A 23959-nucleotide genomic window follows, 5' to 3' on the forward strand; every position below is an offset into this window, starting at 1 on the left:
CCACCTAGAAGCCAACAAGGAAGGTAGGGCAGCCCAGACTAAGGAAGGAATGCAGCTATCACCCACAACGTCCAGCCACTTCAAAGACCTATTTTCACACCCCTGGCAGGACTTGGGAGGAAAGGGAAAGGTGTGTAAACCCCTCACCGGCCTTCCTAGAATCACTGCTAGGTTCATGAAAGTTGTATGAAACATGGCTATGACTAAAGATGGTGCTTGGCTTGTCATGAATAATTAAGCATGGCTGCCGTACAATCACAACTCCACGATCACCTGGAGTGCCTGACTGGATGAAGCATTGGATGGAACCAGTACGGCGGTCAGCGCGTACAGAAGGGAGTGCCCAGCAATGAATGTTCATGGCACGGACACATTACAAAGCTGTCTTCTCTTTAAATGTGCAGCACAGCGTGAATTTAAATGGATGGCTTGTACGTGGAAAGCAGCCAATTAACTGTGGCCTTCACCCTTCCCAACAAATAAGTGTGGTCTCTTATATGAGGATGCGGACCATTGACTGCGTGAGGGCTACCACCGCTGTGACTGCCGACATGCTACATACACAGCCGTTGCCCAGCAAATAACCCAGCTAACCACAGCAGACCTGGGCTGCACCTCCTCCAGAGCTGCATAGAATAGACCTCATTTCTGACTCCATGGTCAGTCCGCAGGCCGCTTTGCTCCTTAAAATGGAATGCACAAAAAATATGAAGTGGCCAAGACTTCATTACCTTCCACGAACACAGGAAATTCCAAACCCTTCGACCATATAATGGCTTTCCTATAAAGAGCACTCCTCAAAGCCTTATCTCTTCCTCCCACGTCTGCCATCGACACAAAGGCGACTCATCAGACTGGGCCGGCAATTTCCTAACGACGATGGGCGTTTACCAACTACGCCAACATTAAAAAGCGGTTTGTCATTAGTTAGAAGGCAGTTTGAAATTACGCAAATTTACTGACAATATCCTAGAGAATACCCATTAGAGCCATCAGAGTAAAAAAAGAAAATATATTACATCACTTGTTAAAAATTCATAATAACACTTTCCCAAGCATTTTATATTTTGTGAATCTACTTAATTATTCCGATTACAGATATGAATAGGAAATGCTGTTGCCTGAAGCACCTGTGGTGTTCCTAGTCTGTAACAGTGACTATTCCTTGGGTCCACATGTGATCCAAATAGGTCTCTCTGCATTGTGTAGGCAAAAAAAGTTATGGATGGAAAATGTTAAATTATCCATAATCAAAGGAGAAATCCCCGGCGGTAGAATTTAATTAAATCATAAAGTTCCTCTACAATTAATGACCGGGGCTCACTGAATGCACACAGCTCTCGTGCAAGGATTTTTGAAGCCACAGACAACCATGGTTTGCGTTTAACCCCGCCCCCCACCCCCAAAAAGGCAATTTTTAAAAATGTTGTTTTATTTATTTTAGCATGGTTTATATTCTATTAATATGCTTGAAAAACGGGTTTGAAACCGGACCAAGAAAACAGAACCACTTGACAGACTCTTGCCATGGGAGAATGACGTGCATAAACTGGGTGAACAGGTCGAAATAAAATGTTTCCTCATGAAACCTTTAAGTCTAGCATATCACCTTGTCTTTCAGAAAGAAAACCACAACTTTTAAAAGCTCCAACATTCCCATAAATATTTCGATTTTTTAAAATATATTTCTGGTGAATGAAAAAAATATATTTCATAATTTTTGTAATTGTTTGATATATACTGGTTACTAATAATTTTGTCTCTATATCACAGACATTGTTTAGACCAGGGTTCCCGGCTTTCAGAGGTTAAGTGAAGGTCCACGAAGTTAAAAGAGCCGCTGGGCTGGGTCACCATGTCCATTCTAGGCAATGGTAGTCAATCTTGCAACAAGTAGTAATCGTACTAATCCGAGGTAACCTCCTCCCACCCTTCAGGACACAGCCCAAAGGTGCACATCTTTTTATTTGAACTTTTCTCCCTAAGTTTCAAACTATTTACCTCAATTAGTTCCAATTTAGATTAGTTGAGTGAATATTTATTTCATGTGGCTATCCTCGAGATCTACAACAACAACAAGGTGATGCAGCGGCGTAGCTGGTGGGGGGCTGGAGAGGAGGAGGTGGTTCGACCCATGCCGCACTTTTTTGGGGGGCGGCATTTCACGTGAGGTGATTGGCAACACCCCCTGAAAAGCGCTTTGTCTGTGGTGAGGCAGGAAGTGTGGGGGCCAAACAGGGGACAGCGCTGAGGAGAGTGGCTCGCAAATGATTGGACATGTGACGGGAGGGTGGCGGGTGCGCAGGCAGTGCAAGAGAGGGAGCCAGTGAGCAGGCAGCCACCTCCGAGCGAGCAAACAAGTTGCACCGATCTACTGCCGGCCACCTCCGTTTGTCGCAGGGGAGCTGCCCATTGCCTATGCACTTACCAGCAGTCCATGGGCAGTGTTCCAGTCAGTGCCACCATAGTATTTTTGGTCTGTATGAGGGGCGGCAAACTCGGGGACCGCTCCAGGCGGCAAAAGTTTTAGCTAAGCCACTGAGGTGATGGATGAAATACTTGAAGTAATCTGAGCCACTGGCATTTGCTCAGGGGGCTATCCCAGTCTACTGTTTTTTTGCCCACCATGCCAACTCAGTTTGGACCCAACTGTATGCAAATCAGTCTTGACGCTGCTCTAATGGGACTGTCCAGCTCAAACTGCCAGGCCAGGTCATCCCTGAACCGGAGCACAAGCAGCCTAAGACCGGTACCTCCCTGATAAGGCTTATCAGCTAGGTATACCTTAGTTCTAGTGGCACAGTGAGCATCGGACCCACTAGGGAGAAACCGGTCTTCGGTTGCTTGTAATCCAATTCAGGGGGCACCTGCCATGGCAGTTCAGGGTGGACTGTTCCTATTAGATCTGGGTCAAGACTGATTTGCATATGGCTGGGTCCAAACTGGTGTGGCATGGTGTGCAAAACACTGATGAACTGAGAAGTGGCCCGAGTAATTATCAGTGGCTGATATTGCCTAATTTATTCATTCATTCATCACTTTTTTGTATACTTTAGTGTGTCGCCCTAAGTGGGATGGGTATACCCAGATGTGGGTCCTGTGCACACAGTGTCGTTAGAACCAAGTTATGCCTGGCTGATAAGCCCTAACTAAGGAGAAACCGGTTCTGGGTTGCATGTTTTCCGGTTCAGAGAGGATCGGGCCTGCCAGTTCGTGCTGGGCTGTTTCCACTGAAGCAGGGTAAAGGCCGATTAGAATTTGGCTGGATCCATACTGAGGTGGCATGCTGTGCGCAATAACGATGGGCTGAGATGCGGCCCCGAGTAATTACCAGTGGATGAGACTAATTCAAGCATTCCAGCCATCACTTTTTTTAATACTTTACAGTATCCTCGAGATGCGGCATAGCTCCCATCTTTGATGACCAACAATGGACAACTCTGGCCCTCTAATGCTCCTGTAATAAATCTACTTGCAGCTTCCACACTTTGTTGCTAAGTCTTCAACAATAACTCCCCTTGGAATCCTTCAACACTCTCAAAAGAATAGTTAGTCCAGCTTTCCTGGCAATTTTCTGCACATTTTACTAAAATCTTCCTAAGAACCCCTCGAGAACTGCTCTTTGGTCCCATCTCCTACAGGAGTTCCACAAACTACTTAATATAAACATTCACACGTTGCAGACAATGGGATGCACCCTTACCGGTGTGTCACAGTATACATATGGCATTTACTGTAGAAAGATGTCTTGTGTGTTGCAGTGCACCCCAAGCACGGTTTAAATTTGCCCCAACTTTTATAATAATTAATAAGAGCCACAACTAAGTTTAATTCCACTATGCGACGTTATACAAATGGCAACTTAACAATACAAAACACCAAGAAGTCGCAGGGCTAAAGTGGAAAGAAAAATGGTAGCCCAGCAGGGAAACAAAAAATCATCCACTCCTTCTACTAGAGCAAAAGCTCCAGTGAGTGAAGTTAAAATAATAACTTAAGAAGGTGGGGAGAACAATGCCCACAGCTAATGCATCATTACTGCGCTGGGCTGCGTGCCCAGGCATCAGTGCTGATGTGCCCCTTGTGTTTGTCGGCTTGTCTTAATGGAGAGCAGGTTGTTCTCAGGCTAGTTCATCGAGTGCTCGCGGGTTGTGTTTGTCCTATCAGATCTGGCATGGACCATGCGGTCATGTGACCCACACTTGATATTTTTTCCCGCCTCTCCCGTGTGGATATGTATCCCAATACAACGAAGGAGGGGACAAATGTGAGGCAGGTGCAGATTGGTGAAGGGTCTAGCAATGAAGAAGACATACAAGAAGCGGGGGAAGGGTGGCACCAGCTGGGTAGTTCTGCTGCTATGGAGGTGACAAACATATGAGGTGTGTAAGAAGTGACCATGCTCTGCCTTGTTTCCCTCCAGAGAGGCCTCCAGTACATCTATGGAGAAGATAAACAAATAAAGTGAGGGAAGTTGGCCTTGCCCACTCCCTCTAAAATGGCTCCAGGTAGGTACCAGGTACAGTTAGGACAGAGACAAGTAAAAAGGAAGGGTAACCAAGCCACCATCCCAGACTGGATAAGTATCCAGTACAGCTCAGGATGAGAGAAACCCATTAAGTGGGAAATGAATGCTTTGTCCTCCACCGCTAACTTGATCATGGATACGTAGCCAGTATAATTTTGACTGATACAACCCAGAAGGCAGGGAAGGGATATTCCTGCCCTCCATCTTGTCTGTATGATTATCCAGGATAGCTATGGAAGCGACAAACATGTGAAGTGGGGAAGGCCTAACCAAGCATCCCTTTTCCTGTCCAGATGGGTGCACAGTACAGCTACAGAGGAACAAAACACAAGCTGGGGAATGATAAGCCATGACCCCAAAATAAATGTACATTTAAAAAGGGAGAAAAGTATAGCTATCGATAGGCCACAGTAAACATTGGACTAGTCACAACCGGTCCTGGTTATAAACCTTCCACTGACTTGTTTCTCAAAATTAAATGACCTGATCACACTTTATACTCTAGACACTAAACATTGATATTAACCACGTATCCCGCTATTCATTTTGACCTATTATTAGTTACACTGATTAACCTAAATACTAACTAGCGCCTCTCTCTCGCTCCACCAGCAATGAGTCCCCTTGCAGTAGCATGCTATATGTCTGCAAAGGGGTTCAGTGCCATGTCAGGGGTAGTAAGCACTACATAAATAATCATAAAAGCCAACAACGCACTGGGACAGACGTTTAAATGTCGGATCTAGCAGAATTGGTCGCCAATGGCTCAACAGGATTGGCAGCTAAGACATGGACAATGGAAAAGATCAATTTCTAAATTGAAAATAAAGAGTCTCAATGTAGAGCGGTAACTACAGGTACAAATATTATGTCACTATCCAATACCTGTATTCGCCGACATATCGGACAAAATATATAATGCTGCAGCTGGAGCAGCAGCCGGGAGCTTTGCGGTAGCACAAACCACCATAACCCTCAGAAAGTTACACCACTTTAAAGGGAGGAACTGAACACAAATTCCTGCAAGAAAAAAGACTTCCAATTACCTTTAAAAATGAAAAAGCACACAAAGGGTAACTCTCCCTAAAAAGACGGAAATACATCAAGCCTACAGACAGTAAGCAGCATGCCCCAGAGTCTGAATCATTCATTCACAAACCACCCACACAGATCAAGGCCTCCACTCTATGATGCTGGTCTCACTGCAAGCTTCAAGGTTTTTTTAAGGTTAAAAACTTGAGGCATGGCCTATTTTTTGCTTGAAGCCACATACACAAACATTCAAGTATTTGAACAATTGTCATTTAATGTGGAATATGGAATATTAATCAACATGCTTTATTTGCTATACTCCTCCGTTGCACTTTGATACAGCATTATAACCCACTGCTGAGGGCGATATTTTATGTTGAAGTTCATAAACCCTATTTGTAGTTCTGAGTCACAGACTAGCGCATATAGCGCGGATAGGGACTTTAACAACCAGTATAGCCCGAAGCAGCAGGACTACAAGTCTATGCCACCCACTCAGGGTAGAAGGCAATAAATTTAACAAAGAAAAATGGGAGAAAACACAAACTTTGAAGTGTTTGAGTAGAAGGGCTAATCCAGCCATTATTGGGTCTAGGCCACCCCAGTGTGTTCCATGGAGCTCTCAACATTCTATATTCTAATAAGATTGAAAGGTGTCATGATATTTGGTTACATCAAACTGTAAAGACCGTAAAATCAGAAATACACTGAGGAATGTTAAAAGTATGATGTAAAATCACTGGAATGGCCGCAATGGAAGGGCCAGAGAGGGAATGCTACTGCGTCATTGCCTGTTGAGGCTCAGACCGGTAAAAAATATATGTTCTCTACAGAGGAGGAAGATTGTTACACTATAGAGAATTTCTTAAGGATCTCTCAGCACTAGAAAGGACGAAAAGGCAACCTGAAAAGCGAATCTAGAAAATCTGGCCTGTCACTCTGGAGATAAAGTTGGATATTGCCTCCCGCAGGGAGCCAATTAAGGGTCAATTAAAGCAGCCTGGAACCTGATAATGTTGGGGCAGAGGACTAGGTGGAACTGTGTCCCTGGTGACCAGCGGGATGCCTGCTTGATCCCAGTCTCTGGCAACGAAAGAACTGGAGGGACTGCTGCGGTGGAGGTGGGACCCTGCAGCGTCCATGTGCCAGCCGCTGGAGAAGCCTCAGAAGGGTCGGCTGCTAAGGAAACTGCTGGGCAGGGGTTGAAAGGCCCAAGGAACACGCTGCGACTCTGATTTCTTTAATGCGTTGAAGGGCAGAATCAGGCTTTCCGCCAAAAAAGTTGAGACATCAAATAGCATATCCATAAAGGAAGCCTCCGCGTTCCCCGAAAAGTCAGAGGTTCCCATCCATGCATGACGGAAGATCACCAAACCAGTACCCTCCACATGCCCCGAGCAGGATCCAGGCAAGCTCTAATGGCATTTTAGCTGCATTGTGCCCGTCTTGGTTGGTCTCAAGCATCGTATGCGTTTCACACCGAGAGGTGGACTGCACTGATTGACCTGGATGCCAAACTGGTGGAAGAGGGCATTCTTTGTCCGAAAGCAACAATCCTTATTGACGCCCTGTCTGGGGAGGTCCTGGGGAATGCATGAAGGTGGAGTTTGCTGGCGGAAGCTTGGACCATTACAATCTTAGGAGTCGTGTGCTGCATAAGAAAGCCCCAGCACTGGGCTGTAGTGCCTGGCGAGATGTCTGTTCACCAGAAGGCAAGAGCAAGGCGTCGCCCAAGTACCTATAAAGATGTCAGTCAGGCAGTGGTTACTTTGTAAAGGAAAATAAGTGCCAGGGCTCTTGTGAGGAGGCAGCTTGCCTCTTCACAAGAGTCCTGGCTCTCCTGTTAGCGCCACCAGAACCAACTACCAACCATGCAAGAGGAGAGAGGATGTGGCTTAATAGTCCGAGCCGCCGACTTCAGAGCTGGGGAACCAGGTTTGAGTCTCGGGTCAGCTCAATATCTTGTGATCTCTCTGTGCCTCATAAAAGATTTTGAATGTGTCCTGAACTGGTGCTTATGGAAAGCGCCGGTGTCGATGATTAAGTTCTGGTGCTAAGTACCGGAAACCACCAGCTCAAATTAAGCACTGCAGTCAGAGCTTCATTAAATGAAAGCAAGGGCTCAGATGAGGGTTACCAATGGTACAATGCTTTAGTGAGGGCATTGGTTTTGACTTTAACTGAAGGCAGCTGTAGGTCCAAGACCTCAACTGCACATCTAATCACCGTGGCCAATGAGGCACCCTTTACCGTTGGGGTTCAAAGGGCGAAACCAACCCTTTATCAGGCGAGGTATCCAGTCCACTGGCCTCCTGCAAGTCCTTGTAGATATCATCCTCATCATAGTGTGGGGGTAAATCATCTGAAGACGGCTGAAATGCCAGAAACCGCTCCTAGGAAGCTTGTTTCCGGTCCAGGGAAGACGTGGCTTGGCAGTTCAGGCTGGACTGTTCCCATGAGGCACAGGGTCAGACTGATTTGCATATGGCCATGTCTGAACTGGGGTGGCAGAGTGGGCTAAAGAACGGTGATGGATTAAACCCAGATCAGTTGACTCGGGGTGAGTGCTTGCATGTTCAACACTCCGTCCATCATTTCCTTTGGTTTTTGGTAAATCATCCCCACCATCGTCATTATAAGGTTGATCAGAGTCCGAGCCGAAATAGTGATGAATCCTCTGGGGAAGGCTTCATGGAAGAGAAGTGTTTTGTCTGAATCGGAGTGTATGGGAATCAGCTAAACTGGAGTGGAGTCAAGGCAAGACCCCAGTCGGGGTCAAAGCAGGTTCAGCTCTATGTCGGACACTGGAGTCCGCAGAGGTTTGTCCTCCAGAACCGTTGACGTCAGGATCAGCATCAGTGGAGGAGGAACCGGTCCAAATCTTGGGGCTGGAATGAAAGTCGGCACCACAGTCAGCGCGGAACCAAAAGGCGGGTTCGAGGGGAACAGGGGATGGCTCTGCCACTGACAGGAGACCCTGATGGATCTTTGGGGCCCAAAAGGTGTGTGAGAGGGAGCCAGAGGAGTGCTCAATATGCAACAAGGCCTCAACTTCTCGTTGGACAGAGAGTGGTGGGATTAGGTTGAGTCCCACTTCGTCTTTGTGTGCTTCTTCAATTTGGACGCCTGGACGACCTTGAATATGAAGCAGACCCCGCAAAGTTGATCTGTCGCAGGAGCAGGAGCAGGACCACCCTCAACTTCATATCAGGCCTTACTTGAGGTCCGTGACTTCTTTCAGGGGCCGTTACATACAGCTACACTTCACTGTCCCGGATCACCTTCGAGTGCAAAATGGCACAGTCTTCGCAAGACTTTGAGTCATGCCCGGCCCCAAGCACCAGAGGCTCACCTCATGCAGGTCTGTCACCGACATCTGCTTCTGGCAGTCACGGCACGGTTTGAACCCTACTGTATTTGGCTGGAACATCCTTCCCTTGCGCACTGGAAGATTTGGGAAGCAATTCATCACCTGATGCTAAGGGAGTCGAGATCCGGATCAGAGTTTGAAGGTGTGGAAAGAAAGGAAGGAAGAGACATCAGCAGGAGGGGTGACGCCTGTATGCAGGTCCCCACAGCCACCTCCAGGGCGGATTGAAGGCGTCACGTAGCGCCTCGCGAGTGACTATTCTAAAAACTTCTGGCTCCAGTCTGGTGCCTGGAAAATATTCCTAAGGAGAGGAGTCTGCCATTAGATGTATCCGTCAGGACATGAGATGCAAACATTGGTGCGCCACACATCTGCTTTTGCGCAGCTCATCATAAATGAAGGAAGGGGCATGCAACACATTCCCAGGTCACAGTTACTCTCAGAGATGTCCTGGCTCCTTCTTGAGCTTAATAAATGCGCGTTTGTCGCCTCTTTGCGTACTAAAAAGTGAACAAGTGCCTAAATCCCAGCTCCCCTTTCAGTTCGAGACCAATCCCAAATGTCCCTCCTGCCCCACGCGCGGCTGATAGGCACTTACGCTTTTGAACTCCAGAAGGATGTGCGAGCCAGTGAGTGGTTCATCCATCACCTGTGAGCCATAAGATCCGAGTTTGAATCCTGGCTTCTACGTGAAGACGAATTGTGTGTTCCGCGGCAAATCAAGTTTTGAATCCGAGTCTTAGTGTCTATTATCTTTCCCAATTACGAGTATCTAAGACCAAAAGTCCTCCGTTTGCCAAAGCCTAGTCTTGGGAGTGCATTCCGCTCCCTGGAGGCCAAAATGGGATCTGAAAGGTCAGCCCTCGCCACAGAGCTGTGCCCCATCGGGCAGAGGCCTGGAGAATGGGCGGTGCCTCCTGTCCCTCTGGAACAGAGGGCCCCGCCGTTTGCACCCTGGTACACCTGCGGCAGTGGCACGCAGTGCGCGGGAGGGCACGCATCAGAGCGAAAAGCAAACATTCGGAGGAAACAGGCTCCCGGGGCTGAACACGCCCCGGGACAGGGCAAACTCAGGCTACGCATTCTGCTCATGCCAGAGCAGCAGGAGGAAAGACCACTCTTACACGGCGATCCGGCTTAGAACAACGACAAACATACCCGTTTACGCGGCTCGTGCTGTAATGCCTCCAAATTACACTTGGATTTCATCGCGCTTAGAATACTACCTTATAACCGCGATTACATGCTGGTCACGCTTAAAATCGCAATTTATTTCCCCGTTTGCGTGATGATCGCGTTTTTAATAGCAACCTATCATGTTAACAATCTGATCATGCTTAGTACAGCAACATATTACAGCAACATATTACAGCGTTTCGCTGCCATTAGCGCTTAGAAACCTACATTGCCGCGATTACGGCTGATCGCCTTTAGAATAGCGCCGTCGTGTCACGATTAGACGCTCACCATGCTTAGGACTGCAACACATTAGCATGTTTACATGCTGCTCCTGCCTAGAAGAGCAAGGTTTCAATGAGCACATGCTGGTAGCGCCTAGAATGCCACTTTACCATGATCACGTGCTGATTGCGCTTAGGAAATCACCATATTACAACGATTACATGCGGGTCATGCTTAGAACTGAAGTACCACTCTTGCATGAACCAGCATATTTGCTATGCGGCTCTGCTTAGAACTGAATTCCCAGATTCACACACGGACAGTTCACATGCCCATCGTGCTGAAACCTGAGTGACGACATGCTCATGGTGCCAAACACCTCTGTAATAGCGCTTCTATGCACTCTTGAAACACAAGTGAGCTACAGACGTACTGGCAGGCATAGTGATATGGCCAGGGTCACACAGCAGGTCAAGCTTATGAGTGGAATGCAACTCGCTTTCACCACCAGACCACTCCACAACCTGGGTTTCTTTCACCCTTGACTGTGGTGTGATAAATAGAAATTATTATCACAGTTGACTAAATGCATCATTTCTAAAAATAACAAAGCATTAGAAATGCAATAGGTCTCGCATTTTTGTGAGTTAGAGCCAGTGGCGTAGCAATGTCAGGTGGTAACCGGTGCAGAAAATTTCTTGTCACCCACCCTCATTGAAATTATTAAAATAACGAATAAAAGATATACACATATTTTTGCCATTTTGTCACCGCCTCAGTGCCATTTTGTCACCCCTTCCCCCCGTGACGACACCCGGGGCGGCCCGCACCCACCTTCCTAAACCACTGGTTTGAGCAATTGGCATAGCTCAACAGGTGCCGAATAGAGCATTGCTCTGTGAAACGTCCTGAAAGCCTAAAACGATGTTGTTAGCCTAAAAAATAAAGAAGGCAGCTCAGGATGACCAGGAGGAACCACAGATGAATTGGGATGGCCAACACGCAAGCAAGCAATGACCCAAGCATGCAAAGGTGGGAGAAGCAGACTCAATGCACCTATAAAAACCCCGTATTTCTAAATGGCACAACAACTAACAAATGGCAATTCATGGGCATACCAAAAGCCAATAGAGGAGATAACAACAGGTCTTGCAGACAGCGCTTGCGCGCTGTCAAGGCTTGACCTAAAAAAACCTAAGGTCTATTCACAAGGTTAAATTGAGTGACAGATACAAGGTGACACCTGAATTAAACTTCAATTACACTAGCCACGAATTCACAAAGAATCCTAGCAGGTGTAAGTGCAGTCACTAGTGGTGATTTGTCAACTGGGAGTGTGGAAGGGGGCTAAGAAGTGGGTGTTACAAGACACGGTTTGCCTTGTACATGGGCATTCTCAAGCTACTCTATGACCCCTTTCAAACCCGGAAATGGATGGATAGTGTCCAGCCAAAGGCAGGGCAACTCTACTTCCAAGATGGAAATGGGTACGCACCAGTGGTCGAAGTGAGCAGGATCTATTGGGAACTATGTCCCCAATCCTTTTTATTTTACAATAAAAGTTCCCAAACTTCTTCAGACTTGCTGGGGTGTGCAGGTAGGGCTTCTTCCAATGGGTAAAACAGTTTCCCTATGAGGAAAAAAAAATATGCATTTGCCCAGGAGTCCCCTCGCACCCCCTTCCCACAGAGGGGGGCTAGTAGCCTTTGGGAAAAGTCACAAGACATTCCCAGAAGTATGCCTGGAAGTCAGCTCAGCTTTCCAGGTGCACTTCTGTGAATGTCTGTGAATTATATTTTAAAAAAGTGTAAAATTACATTCAGGTGACGATCTAAATCTCGCCTGTACCTTAACATTTTTGTGTGTGAATAGGGACCTACGTGCTTCTTAACCAATAACACATTGTTACCATAATACAAGTACATATCAGAATCAACCCCTCCTTCACCAGCTTCAAGAGACCATTAAAAGAATTTCTCCTCAGCCGTTATCTCCATCCCTCTGGACAATAGCCGCTCTATGTCACCTCGTAATCCCCCACTAATGACGGTTTACCACAGCCGCAAAGCTTCTTGCTGAACTTTTCCTACATTATATTAAATTGAGAACTATCTGAAATCTCTGTTTATTAGTGTACTATGACCGTTTAGGATTCTGTTGTTTATGTTGCTGTAAAGCGCACTGATACCCCTCGGGTCGTGTCAACGCTATAGAAAACTCCTAAAAATAAAATAAAATAAATCTTCCATTAGGAATTTTCATCGAGTTTGGACAATCATTTCAACTGTGGTCACTCCTTTCAACTCCTTTCAACTGCAGCATTAACCTTTGGAGTGGTTTTGGTTTTCTTGGTCCAGTTTTGAGGCCATCTCTCACAATACAGGATACTGGGGAGTTGTAGTTGATCACTCCTTTTGACCCCAAAATATCTATTTTTTATACTTCGTGAATATGGCCTACTCTTCTCAAATCCCAGTGGGCGTAACTCAGCCTTTCATCCATTTGAAATCAATACAAATGCCACAGAGTTGTTTAACAACATAATCTGTTAGAATCAATATATCGCCATTCAGTGTTATTTAAAAACTACGCTTTAACTTTCATTACATTTGTTCTCTTAGCTCCTAGGTTGCCCCATCCCCACAGACTCCTACTGCCAACCACTGAGCTGTGTCATTCAGAGGAAAACAGATATGGTAAACCAGAAAGGAGCAGCACAGTGAAGTAAATCTGGAATGAATAATAGCAATCTTCTTTGGTGAGGGCTACAGGAAATGTGGAACAAACAATAGAAATAAGAAAAAAAATGTGCCATAGCTTAACAAAGCAAAAGTAGAAAAAAAACGAGTCATTTTAAAGAAATGCGATAACGCCAGGACTCGTGGCTCAGTGATTAAGTTATATGTAAAAATATATACACAAATTCGTTGCTGACACTAAAACCAAGATTCAGAAGTGGACAAATCTGTTACCTCCCTGCCACAGGCTCCTTATCTGAAAGACACACCGACTGTTAGTCACAGACTAGCTGCCACAAAAACATAACCATAAAACAAGAGATTTGCAAAGATCCAAAAGCTGATTTTTTTTTTTTTTTATATTTATGAACAAATATGGAGGAGAAAAACCTTGCGCTTGCTTGTTTTTTTTTTTTTTTTTTTTTTTTTTACAAATTAAGCACAGGGCAGAGAGACTCAGACACTGGGAGACACAGACACTAAGAGACAGGCAGACAACAGGGCCTGCAGACACTAGAAGAGACACACCTTGGGAGATGCCAACACAGGGAGAAACAGACAGAGGACACAGACAAGAGCTGCACATCTAGAACGACAGGCACAGAGACTAAGAGACACTGAGAGACACAGAGACAGCAGACAAAGATATGGACCACAGAACCCGCAGAGACTGGGGGAGAGAGAGTCAGAGAAACCACAGCAGCCGTGAACACCGAGACACAAGCTGCACACCGTGAGCGACGGACTCTGAGAGACTGAGCCATGGACACTAAGACAATGGGGTTCAGTGACATTTGGGCGATGAAACAATGGAAGACACGGGGGGACGTGGACACAGGGAGAGCACTGGACCCCGAGAGATGCAGACATGATGACAATAGAGAGTCACGGACATCAGAGAGATGTGCACTTAATGGAGGAGCAAACATATGGGGTGACACAGAAACATAATGGGGTGTCTGGGATACTGGGAGAGAGAGAGACGGACACATAGGAGTCTGGGACACTGGGAGACAGAGCCGGACACATGGAAGTCTGGGACCCTGGGAGAGAGAGCCGGAGACAAGGACGTTTGTGACACAGAGACAGAACCGACGGAATGGAGTCTGAGACACTGGGAGAGAGAGCCAGAGACAAGGGAGTCTGAGACACAGAGATGGAGCCGGACACAAGGGAGTTTGGGACATTGGGAGAGAGAGCCGGACATAAGGGAGTGTGAGACACCGGGAGAGAGACAGACACATGGGAGTCTCAGACACTGGGAAAGGATGAGTCGTCAGAAACTGGCGCGTCGCAGACACCCAGGAGTCCTGGTCCCTGTGTGACTCTGGAAAGACACTGACATGAGCCCAGAGACACAGAAACATAACAAGACGCGCGAAGCCGAGGGCAAAGTGTCTTAGCTGAGCGCACACTGCTAACAGACAAACACCTCAAATCGCATGTTCCGTTTTGCAAGCATAGAACAGCAGAAACACGAATGAATGGCAAAACCGGTTGCTGACCTATGGACAGTTCCTGACCTGTGACCAAGACTGTCACCGCGAACGAATGAACGAGCACAGCTGCTAACTCCACCTGCTTCTAACAGCTGTACTTGGGTACGTGAGAGAGATTGCCAGAACAAAGCCCAAAGTCACACAGTGTGTCAGTGATGAAGCTGCTAACCACTAATATGCAGGGAGAAGTGAGAGGAACCAAGAGGCAAATGGATTTGGAGCTCCTGCCTGCAACGTTAAAAGCAAAACTACAAATCCCATAATGCATCATGTTGTTGGCCGAAAAGCCCGACATGGAACCTCGCGTGCAGTGAAGTGAGACAAATCCACACACAGACACTCCAGAGGATGAAGACTGCAGCCAAACACAGAACACAGCAGGGCAGGAAGGGACTCACCTCACGGACTTGCTGCTCTTCCGGTTTATCGGCGCCGGCTTCTCCCACTCCTCCAGGGGAAGCTCCTGAAAGAGACATTGCAGAAATATGAAAAAAAAGACAAGGTCAGCCTGGTGAGAACGCACCGGCTATTTTCAAAGATAGCAGCTGCTAATCTCCGCTCCCCGCTTCCTATCTGTCCGCGCTGCTCCCGTCCCCTGCGAAGGGGGGCCCAGCAGCCCCCTCGTCACTATCACTGGAAGCGCCCCCGTAGCCCCGCGCCCCTCAGAGCTGCACCGCTGCCTGTTGCCTCCCGATGAAGGCTCGACAGCCGCGGCCCAGCTTTCATACCTCCGCCGTCCCCCGCACCCCTCTTCAAAAAAACCTGTCTGGCTTGTTTGCGATGGCGCAAGCCCCGTTTCTACTAAACGTCTGATACATTTTTCCCTCCTCGGCTCAGCTATGTGTTGCTTTTTTCAGATAGTTGGAAACAGAGGTTTGGCTACCTTGGTGCAGCCGGTGCAGTGGCACCGAGGCCCATTCAGCACTGGTAATTACTAGAATGTACTACCGTAGCATGGGCCCTTACTTGCACCAGGGCCCATGTCATCCTTGCTAAACTACCGGCTGTAAATCGCAAATAATCGATAGCATATCAATTATCAAAACATTCCCGCCGGGGTAATCCCGGAGCACGCGGGTTACTGCATTGCAAACTGACGAGCAAAATTACCATTTGAAACCCATAACCAACAGCTTTGAGTAATAATTCAAGTATGCACGTGCTGGCCAGCTGCTCCAGAGATCTTAATTGTAAATACATATTTTTACCTGTAATCAGTCTGATCTCAAGGTTCACAAACCTATATACAGTAAGTCTATATCCATTGTGTAATTTTCATAACTTGTGTTCATAGTACATGCTGTAAATCAGTGGTTCTTAAACGTTTGACTTCTGCCCCCCCCCTCCCCCGCCCCCCCCAATCAGTATAATTATACGATAACGACTCATTTAATCATTTATAATGGCCAACATAGGAATTTGAAGCTCCCTTTCAAAGGTTAAATATAAAGGTCTGTAATACGCTGGTGACAAGCTGTGAAGGGGTCAAATATCTGAATAAAGAAACCTATCAAGATGAAGGCAAAGTTCAAACAAAACTATAAGAAAAAGCCATAGGTACAAACCGCGTCCTACATGCGTGGTCCTCTCAAACCGGAGACATACAATGCATTTCCATGAATATGGAGGATTTGCTCCACATAGAAAGAATTTGGTAGACACAATTTGGAATCCATGAACAGATTTCAAGAAAGAGGTTATTTGTAGAACATCAAACAAACAATAAGCACCAGGAATTGAGGCGAAGATGCCACAGCAAAGAACCAAGGATGCTCACTCGGAGTCTTGATACCATTAAAAGTCAAAACGAGTGAACATCATCTTTCAAAAACAATGGAATATCCTGAAAGGTGATCCAGACCTCCCCATTCTGATTCGAGTGACATCAAGGATTACACATTGCAAATCCAGTTCCATGAAAGATCCTTGTGAATGGTCATCTTGTTCAGACCGAGACAATCACACAATGTTTAAATGCAGCACACAAGGACTTTGGAAATGTAATCAATGCAAATCTTGCATAAATGGGACCTATAAAACCATATATGAGAAGCCCAGCATATAGGAAGATTTTTTTTTAATAGAAGATCTACATGTTCAACTGCCCTGTGGAAGAAAATAAATAGGATTTGTTAGGGTGCACTTTTAAACAAGCATTGGAATAGCCAATAGGTCTCGCCTTTGAGGCCTTATTAGTATTTAGTTATGCAGCACAATATCCTTGTTGCAATAACATCAATTGTTGCATGGCTAAACACTTATAAAGTCCCAAAGGCGAGACCTATTGGCTATGCCAATGCTTGTTTGTTGACTGCCATCTTTAAGTACTAAAAACCATAGATAGATAGATTGATAGATAGATAGATGCTACTAACACAGGCACAAACAGAAACGTGCACAGAAAGAGAGAGGAATACGGGACAACATTGATATACTGCACACTATTAGCATACATGCAGCACGCAGAGACAAAATGATTGAGAGAAAGACAAAAAGAACGTGGGGAAATAAAGAGAAGGGAGCCAGATAGAAGAGGAAGAAAAGAGAGAAGAAAAAAAAGAGGACAGAGAGAGTAGAGAAGAAAGGAATTTAAAGAAAGGAACTGCCAGAAGGAGAAAGAGATACAACGAGAGAAAGAACGAGAGAGAAAGAAAAAGAAGCTAAGTAGAGATGCACAGAAGAGAGCAGGGGAGTGAGGGGGGGGGGGCGGCAGACGGTTGCAGAAGTGTACAAGGGAACATAGAAATCCATGGCATTAATTATAAATTATACATTAATTAAAATGAGAGCAGGAAAAGATGGTAAAAGGAGAGAAAGAAAAGAAAAAGAAAGATCGAGAGAAAGAGAGAGAGAAAGTGGAAGACAGGGCGAATTACTAGAGAGATAAAGTGAGAAAGCACACAGAGTGGGAGGGGGTGAAACAGAGACAGGGGCGATTTAGTAAGTGATGAGAAAGACAACAGAAGAATAAAGTGAGAGAAGGAGGCAGGTGTAAGACACTGAGAATGAAAATGTGCAAGCAGTCATGATTAAAATATTAAAAGGCATGCTGCCCTGAAAAACCAAAGCATTTCTGTACATAATGCATCTATGAGATCCGGAATTGATTGTGCGGTGATTTTGTGTACTCTTGAAATGTTCATGTCTTGCAAGCGAACACTCATAGCAGGCGGAGTGATGCATCAAACAGCCAATCATTTGAGGTGATAGGGTTATGTGGAACCAAGCCCAGTCTGTGTCCACTCTAAAAAATTGATAACAATAGTGTTTCAGACTGCTGCTGTGTCAGACCCAGACCTAAAAAGAAGAGTTTGAGGGAGAAATATATAGAGAGAGATGTAAAAAGTGCTGGGAACAAATAAAGAGGGGCTGGGTAAGTGGAGAGAGTGGACCACGTAGCATCACACTTACCTCACTCCCCAGTCTGGGAGACAGAGCGCCGTGAGCGGGTGCTTAAGCTGCCAGGCACAGTGTTATCAAGGCGCGCAGATGTCTGCCTTGTGTGAGCTGCATGTGTTGCTAAGTGCAAGCCTCAGAGTATCACAGGGTTGTCCTTTGGCGACATTTATCATCACCACCAGGGCACGAGAACCAGCGTAAGCCGTGAATATAGCCCCTTTACGGTACACAGGAACTCTTATTAGAAAGCGGTAACAAAGCGTGCGTTCCTGCAGCCTTGTATGACATGGGCGCCCTCTCACTGAGCAGGGACATGCATGCCATATTACACTGCCTACTCGTACATATGCGCATCTTCGAAAGGTGTAGGGACCAGGACCATCTATATGCTGTATATTATCACATAGATGGGTTTTGCCAGGGTCGCTGATGTAGTGTGTCATGTACTTAGCTAGAAAACGGAGGGAGGGGTGGGTGTACAGCAGTGCTTAATTTGAGCTGGTGGTTTCCGGTACTGACATCTACTGACACTTAAGACAGTTTGCCACACGGTTTGTTTGATTGATAAATGAGCACAACAGCAGTTGTTTATGAATTCAATATAGATTCAAAACCACTAATAGCTGCCACCCAATCCATGCTTATAGCTTTAGGGGCCTGTGATGGTCTGAATTGTCCCACTTGTAGGAGTGTGATGGTTAGCACTGGTGTTACTGCTGTCATTGGTGGTACTGACTGCAGTGACCTCTCGATAATGGTCCTGGCACTTATTTTGTTACAAATTAAGCACTAGACTGTACGGACCGGTGGGTGGATGGATGGACTGATGTATACTGATAGGTATATAAATAGCTGGCTAAATGAGTGGGTGGGTAGATAGTGAATGAATGAGTGGATGGATATTGTTGGGTTTGTATGGATTAATGAACGGATGGTGGAGCACAGAAGGACGGGTACACCTGGTTCTAGATGTATGGGTGGAAATTAAGGTATGGATGAGTGGAAGGATGGATAGATGAATGGTTGGATAAAAGGGTCGGTGGCTGGTCAGTGAGACAGGAAAAAATATAAATAGATCTGAAATACCATTTACATGTGCACATGTGCACATGTACACACGCGTATTGCATTTTAGTACACACATGGACAGAACTGCTAGTACATTCTGTACAATGTGTTCGCTTAAAGTGCGCAGCACACGCACATTGTCAGATGCAGTGTTGGGTTTGTGTGCAGACACCATTTGGATTTCGTGCACACACCCTCGCCTTAGCTCCTATACTGGCTGCAGGTGGCGCTCGCCTCTTTGTTTTTTCGTTGTTTTGAACCTGTTTACCTGTGAAAGTGGAGCTGGCCTGGTTAGCAGGTTGTGAGCCCAGAAACAGGACGGAGCAGACACCCACGTATAGTGTGAGTACAGAAACAGCACGGACACATACCCGTTAATAGTGAGAACCCAGAAACGAGCCGGAGCAGACACCCGCTGATAGTGTGAGCCCAGAAACAGGACGTAACAGATAACCACAGATTGATACGGTGAGCCCAGTAACAGGATGGAGCAGACAACAGTTGATAGTGTGAGCCCAGAAACAGGCCGGAGCAGACACCTGCTAGTAGTGTCAGCCCGGAAACGGGGCGGAACAGTCACCCGTTGATAGTGTGAGCCCAGAAACACAACGTAACAGACACCCGCTGATATTGTGAGCCCAGAATCAGACCCATCCGACACCCAAAGATATTGGGAGCTCACAGACAGGAATAAGTAGATACCCAGAGACAGTTTGAGCACAGAAACAGGACGGAGCAGACACCCGCTGATATTGTGAGCCCAGAATCAGACCCATCCGACACCCAAAGATATTGGGAGCTCACAGACAGGAATAAGTAGATACCCAGAGACAGTTTGAGCACAGAAACAGGACGGAGCAGACACCCGCTGATAGTGTGAGACCAGGAACAGGACGGAGCAGACACCCGTTGATGGTGTGATCCCAGAAACAGGACGGAGCAGACCTCCCTTGATTGTGTGATCCCAGAAACAGGACGGAGCAGACCTCAGTTGATTGTATGAGCCCAGAAACAGGAAGGAACAGACACCCGTTGTTAGTGTGAGCTCATAAACAGAACGGAACAGCCACCTGTTGACAGTGTAAGCCCAAAAACAGGATGGAGCAGACACCCACAGATAATGTGAGCCCACCTGATGATACTGTAAGCCCAGAAACAGGACAAAGTAGATAATCACAGATAGTATGAACCGAGAAACAGACCCAGTCAGACACCCAAAGATATTTTGAGCTTAAAGACAGGAACAGGTAGACACCCAGAGACAGTGTGAGCGCAGAAACAAGACAAAGCAGACACCCACTGATACTGTGAGCCCAGGAACAGGACGATAAAGTCATCCACAGATAGTGTTAGCTTACAAACTGGAATTCTAATCAACCACAGATAGTGTGGGCCCACAGACCGGTCAGAGCAGACACCCTCAGATAGTGTGACCTTATAAACAGGACGAAGCAGATAATCACAGACTGTGTGAGCCCACCGATCGGAAGAAGCAGACACCCATCGACAGGGTGATCCCAAAAACAGGACGAGGCTGGTGTTCACCGATAGTGTGAGCCCAGAATGGGTCCAAGCAGACACACACCGATATTGTGAGCGCACAGGAAAAAAGAAATAGACACACGCAGATTGTGTAAGCCCAGAAATAGGACGAAGAAGACACTCACAGATGGTGCGTAGCAAAGGTAGTGAAGTTCTACACCTTCACATGTAATGAAGGTGTAGAACTGGAGGTTATTTCGTAATCCGTGCCGCCATATTCTGGTGAGTCAGTTGATCTGCCCCCTGTGCACGGCTTTTGTCTTTGTAAAATGAAACTAGGGGCACACACTCCTACGTCACGCCAAACCAAGATGGCATCGGCCTGTCCAGATGGGCCGTCCTAAAAGTGGACAAGGCGGTAACCCAAAAGCCCTGTTTTCAATCACGCGCCAGCGTTTAACAAACAGTGACACCTGCCAATTGAAAACAAGGGCGGGGCTTAAAGTCCCTTCCGAAACTGTATTGATTCCAAAAGGCCCTTGCATGGTGAGCGCAGCGCACGCGCGCTGCTAAAGCCAGGCGAGACCTAAAAGTTAGAAAACGCACCTTGGGTTTTACAACATGCATTGGCATGGCCAATATGAAGTGAATGGGGGGGGGGGAGAGAGAAGTACACATGGGAGAAAGCTCGAAACACATGCACTCTAATGGAGTGCTTAACACAAAAAAATAGAAGTTCTGGCAAACCAATCAGTGGAAGCAGAAATGCCAGACAATCAAAAGAGCTCTGCGAAGGGGCAATGCTCTATGGGAGAGGCAAACAAGATTGACAAGCTGGGACACAAATAAAAAGGCAGCAAATGAGTGTGAAAGGAAAGCCAACCAATGGTAAGCAATAAGCAGGTTCCAAGCTCCTGTATGTTCTTGGTTAACCAGAACATGTCTTGCAACAGACAGCGCACGCACTGTCTAGTGTCCTCGACCTAAAATGCGCCATTGCTACCGGAAGGCTAGACATTTCATGTGATGCATCACACAAAACCTTCAATGGATTGGATTTAATTACCAAGAATTAATAGGAAGGTAATAAAGAAAAAAACACAGACTGCAATTAGAATCCAAGTACGTAAATAACGGATGCACTAGGTAAACTTTTGGATCTAATCAAGATGAATATCTGCATATCAAGATGGAATAAATGACAAAAATGCAACCCCCGAAGAGCACAGAAGGAAAGCTGCAGCATTAGATGAGATGTTATGAGCCATAACAAACCTCGACCAATCAGAGGGCTTAAAATCAGTCTACATAACCTACAGGGCAGCGCATCCAGTTACTGTATGAAACAAATGTAAAGTTAAAGAATGCCACTGACGGGTCGCCATGAAATCAAAAATCTCAAATTTAAAAGTACCTGGTATGAGTAATTTCACAATAAGACAAAAAAAAATAAGGTACCCTTCTGAAGTTGATTGGGATTGCATGCCAACTAAAATAATAAACTAAAGAATAAACAGAAAAATAATACAAAATAAAAAAACTAAACTTGAAAGAAAGAATCTTTATGAAATGGCTGCCCCGAGACAATTTATTTTTATATGAGCATTAATTGAAAATGGAGAACCCTGGTAATCTGGGGATGCAAGAAGTGAATGTATATTAAAGGAAAGTCTTTTAAACAAAATAAGCAAAACTTGGGATACTAATGCAATTATTCAAGACATTGTAACTCTACAAATACAAGAGGCACCCTGAAAAAAGCAGCAGGTTAGGGTCTTTGTGAGGCCTATAAATACTAAACAAAAATACTTAGTAACTGGCTTTGAGAAAGACTGCAAAGATGAAATGTTTTGCTACATTTATTATTTTTATTTGTACAACCAAAGTAACTTGAGAGAGGTAAACACTTCCCAGCATGCCGTTCTTTTGTTTGAAGAACAGCTTCTGTCCAGTCAGACACAGCAGAGGGGTGGCCTAAAGCACACTTGGCACAGAGGTGGCGGCTTCCATGAGCCATGCCTAGACCTGGCAGCCATGGATGGAGAGAGAATGGTGGGGAGCGAGGACAGAGGTGCCAGGAGGGGTACAGTATCTGGACCAAGTGAGGACTTCTAGTCCTAGCTCTTCCACGCCACGGAAGGTGCGAATTAGTACAATGTGCCGCAACAGTCACTTTCTACCCTTATCCGAAGTTAGCTGCAACGAGTTGTGGGCAGCCTGACTAGCCGTAGGCTGTTCATCATGACTGCCAGGAGACAGCCTATTAATGAGCCAGTGAAGGATGGAGCTCATTGATGTGCCTCCTCTCTTCCAGATCCATTTAATAGTTTCAATGAGTTAGAAGGGCTGACTAAAAAAAGGGCCTGAGGACAAAAGGTGCAGTTCCTGCATGAATGAACCTCTGACCAGGCAGGATCTGGAACCCCCAGGCATCAGCTCCCCAGCCAACCATGCTGGAAGGGACCTTCTGCACCTCTGAAAAGGCAGGATCTGGAACCCCCAGGCATCAGCTCCCCAGCCAACCATGCTGGAAGGGACCTTCTGCACCTCTGAAAAGGCAGGATCTGAAACCCCCAGGCATCAGCTCCCCAGCCAACCATGCTGGAAGGGACCTTCTGCACCTCTGAAAAGGCAGGATCTGGAACCCCCAGGCATCAGCTCCCCAGCCAACCATGCTGGAAGGGACCTGCTGCATCAGAAGCCATTTGCTCCCTCAAGCAAGTTATTATTATGCCACCATCTTTTCTGGAAGGTTTACTTGTGAACCGACAACAGAACAAGCTGTGAGTGGTGGTCACAGGTCAGTAAAGAGTATTCTTGCAGCAGGTGTCTGTTCCAGAGTCAGATGCAGTGCACTGACTGTAAAGCAATGCTCCTTCCTCTCATCCCACAGCCGCAGATATGGAGAGGATTAAGAGTGCAATAAATGGTTATCCGCGGTATGACCCATCGTGTTTCGTGCCTGCAATGTCCATCGGAACATTAATACTTTATAAAGATGTATACAGACCGCCATGGAGTGGCCTTAAAAATCAAACCAAGAAGTGTGCTGCCTAGGAGGACCCTGGCTTCACTCTCCTTCTAAGGCTCCCTTGGTCTTCATGTACCAGAGAGTTCCACTTTAACACATAAGAAGTGCCACTGAAAGCAGCAAACTATGCACCCTGCCAACCCAGACTTTGGAATAGGACTTCCCTTGCGCGGCTGTGACAATGGGCAGAATTGTGATCTTTTCCTATATCACTTAGTCTTCGTTACTTCCCACGTGAACTCACTGCACGGATGAGGGGTATGTAAGGAGAACTCAAGCCCATCACGGTGCACTGGAGGATGGCAGGCAAAGTTATCATCTGATTGGCATGAAATGGGGGCCCACCCCTAGGGAGGAATCAGGAATACAGGCGTAGAACACCTCAATCTATGTGTATCGGTCAGTAAGTGG

The 23959-nt window shown here is 46.3% G+C and overlaps 1 protein-coding gene across 5 annotated transcripts in view; it reads right to left on the reverse strand.

The window, feature by feature from the left end:
- The window catches only part of SHROOM4 (shroom family member 4), a 391064-nt gene that overhangs the window by 25593 nt on the left and 341512 nt on the right, over nt 1–23959 (reverse strand). For all 5 annotated transcript variants that reach the window (XM_085630724.1, XM_085630726.1, XM_085630728.1 and 2 more), the window contains one exon: nt 14967–15031. In XM_085630724.1, coding sequence (XP_085486850.1) covers nt 14967–15031 — 65 coding nt within the window. The remainder of the gene's footprint in view (nt 1–14966; nt 15032–23959) is intronic.

Source organism: Triturus cristatus, chromosome 10 (assembly GCF_964204655.1).
Source record: "Triturus cristatus chromosome 10, aTriCri1.1, whole genome shotgun sequence".
Taxonomy (NCBI): Eukaryota; Metazoa; Chordata; class Amphibia; order Caudata; family Salamandridae; genus Triturus; species Triturus cristatus.